The sequence below is a fragment of the Procambarus clarkii genome, chromosome 90 (genome assembly GCF_040958095.1).
Source record: "Procambarus clarkii isolate CNS0578487 chromosome 90, FALCON_Pclarkii_2.0, whole genome shotgun sequence".
NCBI lineage: Eukaryota > Metazoa > Arthropoda > Malacostraca > Decapoda > Cambaridae > Procambarus > Procambarus clarkii.
Window position 1 is genome coordinate 15,634,468 of NC_091239.1, and position 12,305 is coordinate 15,646,772.

A 12,305-nucleotide genomic window follows, 5' to 3' on the forward strand; every position below is an offset into this window, starting at 1 on the left:
TCAGTCAGCCTCCGAGGGGCACTGTGGTTGGATTGTGACCTATAAGGTGATCCCTCTGTTACAGGGTGATCAGTCAGCCTCCGAGGGGCACTGTGGTTGGATTGTGACCTATAAGGTGATCCCTCTGTTACAGGGTGATCAGTCAGCCTCCGAGGGGCACTGTGGTTAAATTGTGACCTATAAGGTGATCCCTCTGTTACAGGGTGATCAGTCAGCCTCCGAGGGGCACTGTGGTTGGATTGTGACCTATAAGGTGATCCCTCTCTTACAGGGTGATCAGTCACCCTCCGAGGGGCACTGTGGTTAAATTGTGACCTATAAGGTGATCCCTCTCTTACAGGGTGATCAGTCAGCCTCCGAGGGGCACTGTGGTTAAATTGTGACCTATAAGGTGATCCCTCTCTTACAGGGTGATCAGTCACCCTCCGAGGGGCACTGTGGTTAAATTGTGACCTATAAGGTGATCCCTCTCTTACAGGGTGATCAGTCAGCCTCTAAAAGTTTATTGAGGCTAGCCCCCCAAGCATTTGGCCTCCAATCTTGACCAAACAAATGTGAAACATTCTCTTTTATTATCTTTGTATAGATGTAGATGTATGACATACTTGAGAGAATTGATTGTTTGATCATTTCTGGGGGAAAGCCCTTCGACTCCCCGGAGCTATCCAGGCTGATATGGATATATTAGGCTTTGGCATCAATGTGAATGGAGTTCTAGGCCTACTGGGGACCAGAACCAGAGCCAGAACCTGGCCCACCTCAGAGAGGCACAAGGAGCAATGGCCTATAGAAATGTACATGTGGTTATGGAGCATTCTATGTCTGCCATTGACTAGGTCAGGTTCCCAGAAAGGTAAGCATCCCAAAACAAGCCCCCTATTCTTGTTGAAATTACTACTGAAAGTCAAACGAGTGGACAGAACTCCCGAAATGAAAATGAGCAAATGAGCATGACGACACCACGTCGCCATGCCGTTTGTCTGTACAACCCCCTCATCCCACTGGGAGGGGGGAAACCCCCTGACCCTCACGCCGGCGATCCACTCTGCAGTTCTTCGGCTGATGTGAATGGCATAGGTCGTTGTGACCCTGGCTCCTGACTTCTGTCTTTTGCTCTGTGTCTTGTGGTGTGGGGCAAGTCTTCTCTGGTGGTGCATGAGCCAGGAGTAATCTCACAAGTACTTGGGCTGCATGTGCCTAGGGTCACCTTTCTTAGGTGCCCTGTAAGTACTGCCCTTGAGGCCACCTTCCACAAGTCACCTTGGGATCTACCTCTGCTTGGTCGTTTGCACCTCGGTGATCAACTGCCCTTAGTGTGCTGGGGTGTTTTCTACACCCTTATTTGCCTTTGGGGAGGAGTAGTTTGCACTGGTAGGGGCACAGGGTACTGCACAGCTAGTTATCACCTCTTATAGCAGCCGGCTCTGTTCTGCTTGGGTACATTGTGTTCTTGCGGGGGTTTTTGTTTGTTTTTGTTTTCCTGCCTGGTGGGGGTCTGCTCCTTGTGTTCGGTTGTTACCATTGTCTTGGTGGTACCTTCACTAGGTCCCCATTAGTGGACACGTCCTGGGGGTTCAGCTTTTAGAAGTTTGGTTGGTAGACTTGGGCCCCGGTTCACAGTACCCTGCCTGGGCTTATCCTTAGCGATACCAGTCTAAAGGCCCTGGGAAACCCCAAGGGGGGCGCAAGGGGTCCAGTGGATGCGACCCCTGATTACCCTCTCGCCTTGTGCGAGTTTGAGGATTGCTGTGTCCCCCTTGTCTCAGGGTGACTCTCATTGTTTTTGCCTCCTTCATACTGCCTGTTTGGGTCAGTGACACCTTTGACCTGGAGTCCTGCGAGTTTTGTTGCTTGTTATTGACTGTTTACCCAGTCCACTGATGACTATACTACGGATGCAGGCAGCTAAGGCATTGCGTGCTACCTTACCTTGAGGTTACCTTGAGATGGTTTCAGGGCTTAGGGTCCCTGTGGCCCAGTCCTCGACTAGGCCTCCTCATTGCAGGACTGGTCAACCAGGCTGTTGGACGCGGCTGCTCACAGCCTAATGGCTAGGTTTGGGTTGCTGCAATGCGCTAGGTTGCTTGCTGACCCGGAAGCCCCAAGGCTGTCCCATTTTGGTTATAGGGACCCGGACTTGGGGGTGTTGGTCGCTTCGGCCTTAGTTCAATCCGCACCCTCTCGTTCTTTCCCTGCTGCGATGCATTCTGGTCCCTCTCCCTCCTGCTCCAGCTAATCCCCGCCCTGACCCCGAAGCCCTCAGACGCTTCGGAGCCAGGGCGGGGATTAGCTGGTTTTGAGATTGGCAGTCTTGGGGGATTCCCCTTCCAGGGCCGTGATGGAGGAATACGAGTCAGTTCCTCCAGCCGTGGCGTTGGGGTCTGACCAGTGGGGCCCCCCCCTCTTCCTGCCTTTCCGGCTGCCCCGGCTTAGCGTACTTGAGGCCGGGGTTTTGGAAGATGACTCGGCCCCAGGTCCTAGTGTGGAGGTTCCTGGGGTTGGGGAGGGGCTGACGTGGGGGTTTTGGGCCCCGTTGGACCCCGCCTGGATTTTTCTACTCTCCGAGTGGGGCTTACTGTTGCAAGGAGTGGGATTTTCTTCTTCCCCCTCTTCCCTCTGCGTACATTTTGGATTTGGTGTCGACCCCTCCCCGGGTTCAGTTCCATGTCCCTTCGGGTCCATCGGTTCCGTCCTCCGGAGGTTTTCAGCTTCCCGCATCCCGCCTCATGAGATGTGGGAAGCCATTGTGGCTTACCACCTGCGCGACCTGGATTATGCCTCTATTATGAATCTGTCTTCATTCAGGTTTGGGTCTTCGGCTCCCTTCTGGGTTCGTTATGAGGTTTCGGAGTCGTCCTGGCTAGCGGACTGCCCTGTGTTGTCTTTGGATGCTTGATGTACTTTCTGTGACCCTCAACCCGCACGCTTGTGTGGTGTGAGGCGCTGACGGTGGTCCAGGTTTTCCTGTGGGTGCATTTGGGCACCTCACTGCATGCTTGTTCACCCCTGCCCTTCCTCAGGATGTTGGCGTGGTGCAGCTTTTTGGCCAGGTTCCCTCCCTCCCTCTCGGCTGCACAGGTTGCTGAGGACTTGTGTGCTCATGGCTTGTTGGCTTTGGTCTTCCGGTTCTTTTCCCTCCTGGAGCTGTCCTCGGATCGGCTTGTGGAGGCGCTTGGAGCCATTCCTGGATCTGGTGCTTTGGTGTCAGCAGTACGTGTGTCGTCTGCTCTTTTGGAGCAGTTTGCGCCGTTACTACGGGATGCGGTGTGTGTCTATTTTTGCTTCGTGTCTTGTCAGGAGGTGCTCGCTTCCTCCTTGGAATCTGCTTGGGCCCTAGCTTTTAGGTTTCATCGCCTTTTTGTCCCTTGCTGTTTGCAGCTTCTGCAGTCGGGCAACATCTGTGGGCGGCTTCTTCTTGTTGCCACCCGATGTCGGATTTGTTGGTTCCCTGGGGGGGGGGGGGGGGGACAAGGGGCAGTTCTCCTCGGAGTAGTCGTGCTAGGGTGTAAGGTACGAGATTCAAAGCCGTACCCTAAAGTATCGCTAACAACACCCGCTCTTACTTTGTTATAAATAGTGGAAGTGCAGGGGTTATATAGTAATAATCACCAGTTCTAACTACACGGGACAAGAAATACATCTTGGGGTATAATTTTACAAAAAGGATTTTATTTAACAAATGCCAGATTTCCTCACACTTCTTAGAACGGGGGGGGATGGAGGGGGGTACTTGGATCCACCACAGGATTGATACAAACAAAAGGGGAGGAGGTTCTTTCTCCCTCTACAACCTTGGACTTAAGGTCATTACTCTATTCCACTCCTCTTAGGTCACTACAAAGGGCCTGGGTTTACAAATGGATATACAAAATAAATGTGGATAATCCTCATGTGACACACAGCTGAGCACATACACCTGAATTAACAACACACCACTCTCCCTACAATCCTTATTTCCACAAATTCCTATCTCTAACTCCTAATGAAAAGGGGAAGCACCGCTATAAACATCTATAATACTGCACTTATCGAAATTTGTTGGAGACCATCCACAACACTGGTCTGGTTGTCACTGCCTCCCTCTCCCAAGTGACTGATAGAGGCTAGCACGTGTCCCTGCCTGCCTGGTTCCAATAATGTCCCCCTCCCTATACATGTTATACACATTTCCCAATACTTCATTTATATGTCTTATAATATTCCAGGCTGTGTTTCTACATTTAACACTGTTGTTTCTCTATATTTTCTTGCATCGAATCTGCTTTTTCTTAACCATTTTATCCCTTTTTGTTTACATTTTTTTTAGGAGGTTACATTTTCCTGTTGAGATGATTCTCTGTGCATCTAAAAGGGGTCAGAGTTCCAGACTGTTTTTCAACATTTAACACTGCTATTTCTCCCTACACAAGGGTCTCTCTTACAAGGGCTCGGGGTTTTCCTCTTGTCATGGTAGGCCGACTGGGTCGTTTGCTGGGTCCTTCGGTGCCGTTGGTTATCTTGCTTTCGATTTGAGTTGCACGTGGCGTACACCTCCCGGGTGTGTCCCTCTTTTCCTTCTCTTTGGTGAAGTAGCTCCGAGGAGCCGAAAGGGCTCCCCCAGAAAACTAGCGTTGAATGTACTGTAATGAAAGGTAATTTTCTGGGCGAGACCCGGATGTTCCCCGGCAACCCTTTCTCCCTCCTTCTGGTCAGTGGTTTTTCGTGTGTTTTGATATCCAGCCTCAGAACTGCAGGGGTGGATCGCCGGCGCGAGGGTCTGGGGTTCCCACTTTTCCCTCCCGGGGAGGGGGGAGGGGGCTGCGCAGGCAAGCGACAACGTGGTGACGTCATGCTCGTTTGCTCATTTTCATTTGGGGAGTTCTGTCCACTTGTTTGATTTTCAGTAGTATGAAGTTTCAACCAGAATAGGGGTTTGTTTTGGGATGCTTACTTTTCTGGGTGCCTGACCCGGTCGATGGCAGACATAGAATGCTCCATAACCACATATGCATTTCTATAGGCCATTGCTTCTTGTGCCTCTCTGAGGAGGCCAGGTTCTGGCTCGTGGTCCCCAGTAGGCCTAGAACTCCATTCACATTGATGCCAAAGTCTAATATATCCATATCAGTCTTGATATCTCAGGGAAGCCTCTGGGTCTCATCCAGAAAATGGCATTTCATCACATTCAATGGTGGTTTGTTGTAGACGAAGCTAAGCGACTGGGAAGAATAAAAGTTCTAAAGTACTTGTATCCTTAAAAAATGACCTAAACAAAGTAGGTACCTGGAAGATTATGTGGCAAATGGGATTCAATGTGGATAATTGTCACGTACAATGATGTAGTGCAGGATAAGTGAGACCAGCCACATTTAGCTTGAAAATTGTATGAAGAATCTTTAAAGAATTTTAGAGTGTCATCAAAATCCCAAATCCAAACTCCTTTCAAAAAAGGAGTCAAATTCCACCACTTGCTAAAAGTTGCACAACAGGTGGGAGCAGCAGTCAGAAAAACTAACCAAACCCTTGGAATAATCAAGTGTACTTTTGACTTTAAGAAAAAGAAGGTAATGATTCAACTGTATAAATCATTTGGATTACTGTATCCAAGCATGAAGACCTCATCTTCAGGAGAGCATTGCTGCTCTGGAGAAGGTGCAACACCAGGCATCAAAAATCATTCCAGAGCCAAGTCATCTCATGGCCATTGAACGGTTGACCTATGGCTATCAACCTCGGAACGGTTGAAGGCCACAGGGCTAACAAAACTGCAAACCAGGCATGACGGGGTGGATCTCATTGAAACTTAAAATACTGAGCAAGTTAGAGGCTGTTGATCCGGACAATTTCTTCAAAAGGTTGAAATGTAACACAAACAAGAAGCAACGGTTGGCCGAGCGGACAGCACGCTGGACTGTGATCCTGTGGTCCCGGGTTCGATCCCGGGCACCGGCGAGAAACAATGGGCAGAGTTTCTTTCACCCTATGTCCCTGTTACCTAGCAGTAAATAGGTACCTGGGTGTTAGTCAGCTGTCACGGGCTGCTTCCTGTGAGGTGGAGGTCGAGGATCGGGCCGCGGGGACACTAAAGCCCTGAAATCATGTCAAGATAACCTCAAGATAACAACTGTTTCAAGCTCAATAAGCCACAGTGTAGGACTGAGAACAGGAGATGCTTTTTCACCAACAGGGTCATAAACCCATGGAACTGCGTACCTGCCAAAGCTGTAAATGCCAAAACTGTGTAAAGCTTTAATATCTAACAGGAAAAGATCAAGTCAAATGGGGTAGGGACCTTCGACAAGCCACCGGCTTGCTGTCCTCATTGAAGCCCTCTAGGTTTAGGGGCCCTCGGGTAAATCAGATTGAAGGGTTATCTTGGATAGTAAATTGTCATCAGAGGAAATCAAAACAGAATTGCCTTCAAATACTAGATGAATAAATTCTTAAATTATAATGTAGTACTATATTTGTGTTTTGATAAGTTTTCTCTTGCAACTCGCTGGGAAATTGGTGGTAAGATATGGACGAAGAATCTTGTGAAAAACCCCAATGTATTGCTCAACACTGTGCAAAAGAGTACATTAGTTGAAGGGCTCGGCTTCTTGAAGTAAATGCTTAGGTAATTTATCTTGGTGACAAGACTCACAATAATATTTAGATACAGTAACATGATTTTTCAATTTAAAATTTAAGTGTAGGATAAAATGAAGTGAGGAAAGAAGAGCTTTTAATCTATAAAAATACAGAGAAAGAAACTTCAGTGCCTACCTTTAAACCCTTTATTCAGTATGCCTATGAGGTGCTATTTTCATTTTTTCGACAGCAGCCTGTAGGCATACTAAAATATTCCCCAAGTGACGTCAACAGCACCCCATCGGCATACTAAACTATTTGCCGAAGTGACATTAACAACACTTGCCAAAGAGGACAGTGCAGCTAGAAAATATGCTATTGACAGGTGACTTAGTTAAGGGGTAATGCAGTATAGCCTTTTGAGAAAACCTATCGGTAATAAAATTGAAAACTTGTTTTTTATGTCCACTAAGATAAATTTTGATTTTATAAACAAAAAATTTTGTAATTAAAATTTGTAGGTACTTTTAATATTAAAAAAAAGGGTTAATTTTGTACAAATAAATGAGGGTAGGTATGATTGTCTAAAGTAAGTTTGCATCCAGCAGATTGTTGTTGAGCGGGTGAGTATGGGCGGAGTTTCCCCAGTGAAGAGTCCTAGTAAGTTGATCCCAGTGTCTATGGCCTCTAAGTCACCCACCAAAATTGCCCCAGCCCCACCCACTGGACAGCAACAGGTGCGTCACGCTTAAGATACGGGATTCAAGTTTGCTTGTCATGGGGGATGGGAGGTTTCTTCTTTATATCGTGCAGAATCGATTTACTGTGTATCACTTTATACCCGCTTCATTTTCTATAAGGTATCTAAGGTATCATTTTCTTTCTACTTGCCCTATTTAAATACAGTACAGTACTGTATTCGTGGTGGTAATACTTTGTACAATAGTTTTGTCATTTATTTAATTTTCTTCATGGTTTGTGTTTAATATGTTTAGTGCACTTTATTGTGCAGTTTTGGCTTGAAACATAATATACTCAACCTTGATTAAAAACGTGTGCCTGCTATGTAATTAATGTTAGTCTATAGCATCTTAATTTCTGTGCGATACTGTACTGTACTGTATCTTGAATAAGCTTCATTGTGTTAAGTGGAAAACAATGCTTATATATAGTCATAAAGCTAAGGTTCCTTTCACTATTGTACAGTGCTACCCAATAGCAACTAGCTTGTCTTTTCTTGGCTGCGAAAGTGATCTTGAGTTTTCATTGTATTGGCTTAAAATATGCATCGTTCATGCAGGTCTGTAAACATGCTACCTATTAATATTATGCAGTACAACCTTCAGGAGGCCATAATCATTTTTGTTTAAAGATGATATTGTACCCCCTGGTTCATAAGAGGAAAATCAGAGTGTAATTTCAGTTTTATCACCAATGAAGGAACATATTTTGTAATTGCATATTCACCACCTGAACTAAAGCTCCTGAGGGGAGTAGACAATATGGACGAAGGATACCTATTTAAATTAATTAAATCGAGGTAAGACAATGACATCAGTAGAAGCTGGACACAATTCAGTCTTGAGAGATGCAAGGAATTTCTCGTACCATTTACAGGTGGTCGGCAAGTGAAATATATTGGAAGGAAGAGGTTGTCAATGCCAATTATAATCATAACTTTAAGAAAAAATATGATGGGGAAATAATGTTGAGAAGTAATTAGTATGCTTGGTATAAGTGGCTAGGAGTTGGGGCAGAAAGTGCTAGATCATACACCCATATTCCCCCATTACTCCCCTGCCCCTTTATTCCTCTAACTGTACCCTAATTTCACCAAATGTAATTTGAAAGTCAAAATATGGAGTTTAAGCAAGACTTTATGCAGCCTTTGTGAAGCTGATAGTGTAGTGTAGATATGCACCACCTACCACAGTATAATGTATACACCTCAAACCAATTTTAAGGTATACATGCACTCTCATGCAAAGGTATACATGTCACCATTAAATTCATGCACTGTATTGCTGTACAGTGTTACATTTATTAGCACAGTGTACCTTACTACATGCTATTCTCATTAAAGACAAAATAACATTTTCTTTTTAACCCTGTTGAATTTTTGTTAAAAAAAAAAACAGCTTTGAATGTAATGAAATGCCATTTTCTGGGTGAGACCCGGAGGCTCCCCGGAGCTATCCAGGCTGATAGGGGTATTATTAGACTTTGGCATCAGTCAGTGTGAAGGGAGTTTTTTAGACCTACCGGGGACCACGAGCCAGAACCTGGCCCCCTCAGAGAGGCACGAGGAGCCTATAGAAATGCACATGTGATCTGGAGCATTCTATGTCTGCTATCGACTGGGTCAGGCACCCAGAAAAGTAACCATCCTAAAACAAACCTGGTTAATTTGGTCTATTCTGGTTAAAACTACTACTGAAAGTCAAAAGAGTGGACAGAGCTCTCCAAAGAAAAACAAGGAAATGAACATGTCACCGCTTGCCGCGCTGCCGTCTGCGCAGCTCCTTCCTTCCCGGGAGGGGGAAGGGGGAGACCCAGACCCCTCACGCTGCCTACCCACACCTTCAGTTTGAAGGCTGGATTGCAAAACGCGCGAAAAAAAAGTCGATTAGATGGTGGGAGGGATGCTGGGGAGCCTCCAGGTCTCATCAAGAAAATGGCGTTTCATTACATTCAATGTTGGTTTTCTGTGGGGAGCCCCTTCGACTCCCTAGAGCTACTTTCCAAAAGACGAAAATAAGAGGGACTTATCCGGGAGGTGGTCGGCACTCGCCCCTCAACGTGAAGTCGAGACAACTGGCTGCAACCCTCGGCCCAAAGCGACACAGGCCGGACTAGGCCCTAGAACATTGACCAGGTAGCACACAGTCAGGACCCTGTTCGACCACCAAAAACCCCATGCCTGAATGTCATCCCAAGACATATTACCGAAGACGGCAGCAAGAGCAGCAAATTTACGAACGTCGTGGGCACGGGAATAGACTGCAGGCTGGCTAGACCAAATAACCCTGTGGACAACCTGGGAGACCAGAAGCCTGGAACAGGGAAGAAGGGAAACTGGATCAACCCAAAGTGTGTCCTCTTACACAGAATCCATGGTGCGCAAATAACGGCAGAGAGCCGCAACCGGACACAACACATGATGCACCCTGGCCTGACCTACCAAGCATCAACAGCAACAACCCAAGGACCCCTCCAGAAAGCAGCGTCTCATTCTTCACCAGAAGAAGAAGGAGACGGCTGCAAACGAACAAACCTATCACCAGAGCCAAGAAAGCAGAAACCCCTGTGCCTGAGGAAAGCATGAAGCTCCCCGACCCGACCCCCAGAGGCCAATGCCAACAGAAAAAGAGCCTTGGAGAGACAATCCTGAACCAAAGGGGGCCACAACAAACCGAGGGGTAGAAAGATAAGAGAGAACCCTGTCAAAGGAATAGGACGGCTCAGGCAGTGCATAAGCAGGCAGGAGATGAAACAATGCCCGAGACATCTTGCAAAACGGTGCAGAAGTAACAGCGATGCCGAAAGCAAGCTGCAGCGGCTCCGCCAGCTCCACATGATATAAGGTGAAAGTACTTGGCATAAGATGACGATCCTGAAACAGCCACAAGAGAGAGGACAAGACCACCTTAACAGAAAGTGAAGTACTGTATACCTACGAAGAGACAAAAAGAAACTGAAGGACCACCAGGAAATTTCATACTGCTACAGAGACGAAGCATGCAGGTGGGACACCATTAACAAAGCTACCTGATCACCATACAGATGGTGATAGACCTGAGTCATAAATATCATGCACGAAGACTTGGGGAGAAGATCGAACCAGCCACATAATGGACTGGACCGATCATCTGAAAGAGGCAAGAGCTGCAGGAATACTCCTGGGTTCAGACACCGAGCAAGAAACAGGAGCTGGAGTCAAACGACCAAGCCTCAAACACATCTGAGGCTTGGTCGTCAAGCTTCAAACACATCTTGGTTTGAGGCTATCCACACCTTCAGTTGAGAACTGAAGGTGTGGGTAGCTGGAGTGAAGGGTCTGGGGCTTCCCCTTTCCCCTTCCAGGAAGGGGGGAAGCTACGCAAACGGTGACACGGCACGTGGTGACGTCATGCTCATTTGCATGTTGTTCTTTGGGGAGTTCTGTCCACTTGCTTGACTTTCAGTAGTAGTTTCAACCAGAATACGGGTTTGTTTTGGGATGCTTACTTTTCTGGGTGCCTGACCCGGTCGATGGCAGACATTAGAATGCTCCAAATCACGTGTGCATTTTTATAGGCCATTGCTCCTCGTGCCTCTCTGAGGGGGGCCAGGTTCTGGCTTGTGGTCCCCGGTATGCCTAAAGAACTCCATTCACACTGACTGAAGCCAAAGTCTAATAATACCCATATCAGCCTTGATAGCTCCGGGGAGCTGAAGGAGCTCCCTCAAGAAAATCTGTTTTTTAATTGAAACTATGAAATTCTACTGTATATTTCTATCGTGAAAACATTTGTACTGTGATAGTTTGAAAAAAAAAACATGATTTTCTTGGTACTGAAGACTGAATCAAAGTGTACTGTACTGCTTTAATCTGAAAAATGGTTAAACTTTTCCCTTTAGCAGTGGATTGTGTTGATCCCAATTGTGCAGAAGAGGCATTCCATGTATATTTTTACCAAGTATATAGCTCTCAACCACAACTACCCACCACCTTGTGATGCTAATGATTGAATGAATTATTTTATAAATGTTTCCCACATCTTTCTCTGTGTAAAACTTCTCAGGAATGTTCATTTTCATGTGGAAAACCTGAGTATCAATCCTAGCACTCTTGATTCTTTACTCGAGGAGGCTTTTGATCCTTTACTCCTGGAGGATTTATTTTATTTGAGTAAGAAGTGGACTGTGCATCTTTGAGTTGTTTGAAATCCACATTTACAAACATTGGCTGTTTCAGCAAGTGCATATAGCATGAAGATCTATTGCCAGCCCCACTTTCTTGGTTGTATATGACATAACTTTCACAACATAAATTTCCTAAAATGTCTTACTGGTGGAATAACAGATATTTCTGATGGTAGAAATAACCTAATTGACATTACTATTGGATTTTGGCAAGATGGGTCGAAGGTACTAGGTACTATCAGATGCTCTGGCCTCGTCCCAGCTATTGAACCAGTTGAGGTCACCTGTCACTTGAAGAAGTGCAATGTGCAACACGTACCATAGTTATGAACCTTAATTAATTCCCAGTGTGTTATCTCAACACTAGGAATTAATCTAGCAGTTGGTGATGCACTTCATTTAGCACATCACCATTAATATCAAGGCCATTAATACTATTATGTACACAGTTGTGATGATATGTACAGATGAGTGACAGATGGGGGGAGAGAGTACGATGAGGTCTTGTGGCACTAGAGCTCAGTCTGCACTTCCAGTCTAGATCGAACTTTGAGTGACAAGCTTACTAATACTAGTCTGGCACCATTGTGCTAGAAGGCCGAGAGGAAAGCTGATGTTGTCAAAAGAATGTTTAGAGCCAGTGTGCCTGTGCTCTAATATCACAGATCAGTTAAGATCATGGATGGAATAGACCTTTCTGACAGTTTTTGAAGAGCAGTTCTTCCTCCCTCTCCCACCAGTAGCTGTTGGCTTGAGCTCCAGGCTTCTCATTCCTCTATGGCCCTTGAATATAAGAAATAACTTTAGATTTTTTTCCTTACATTTTAGTGCTCATTGCACCTGGTAAC

The 12,305-nt window shown here is 46.1% G+C and overlaps 1 protein-coding gene across 13 annotated transcripts in view; it reads left to right on the top strand.

The window, feature by feature from the left end:
• LOC123746605 (protein lin-54 homolog) overlaps positions 1 to 12,305 on the top strand; it is a 69,993-nt gene that overhangs the window by 34,975 nt on the left and 22,713 nt on the right. For 5 of the 13 annotated variants that reach the window (XM_045728244.2, XM_069318382.1, XM_069318383.1 and 2 more), the window contains one exon: positions 7,158 to 7,289. The exons of 3 other annotated variants lie outside the window; for them this stretch is intronic. In XM_045728244.2, coding sequence (XP_045584200.1) covers positions 7,158 to 7,289 — 132 coding nt within the window. The remainder of the gene's footprint in view (positions 1 to 7,157; positions 7,290 to 12,305) is intronic. 5 more of the 13 variants (XM_069318381.1, XM_069318384.1, XM_069318386.1 and 2 more) reach the window with 1 other exon arrangement.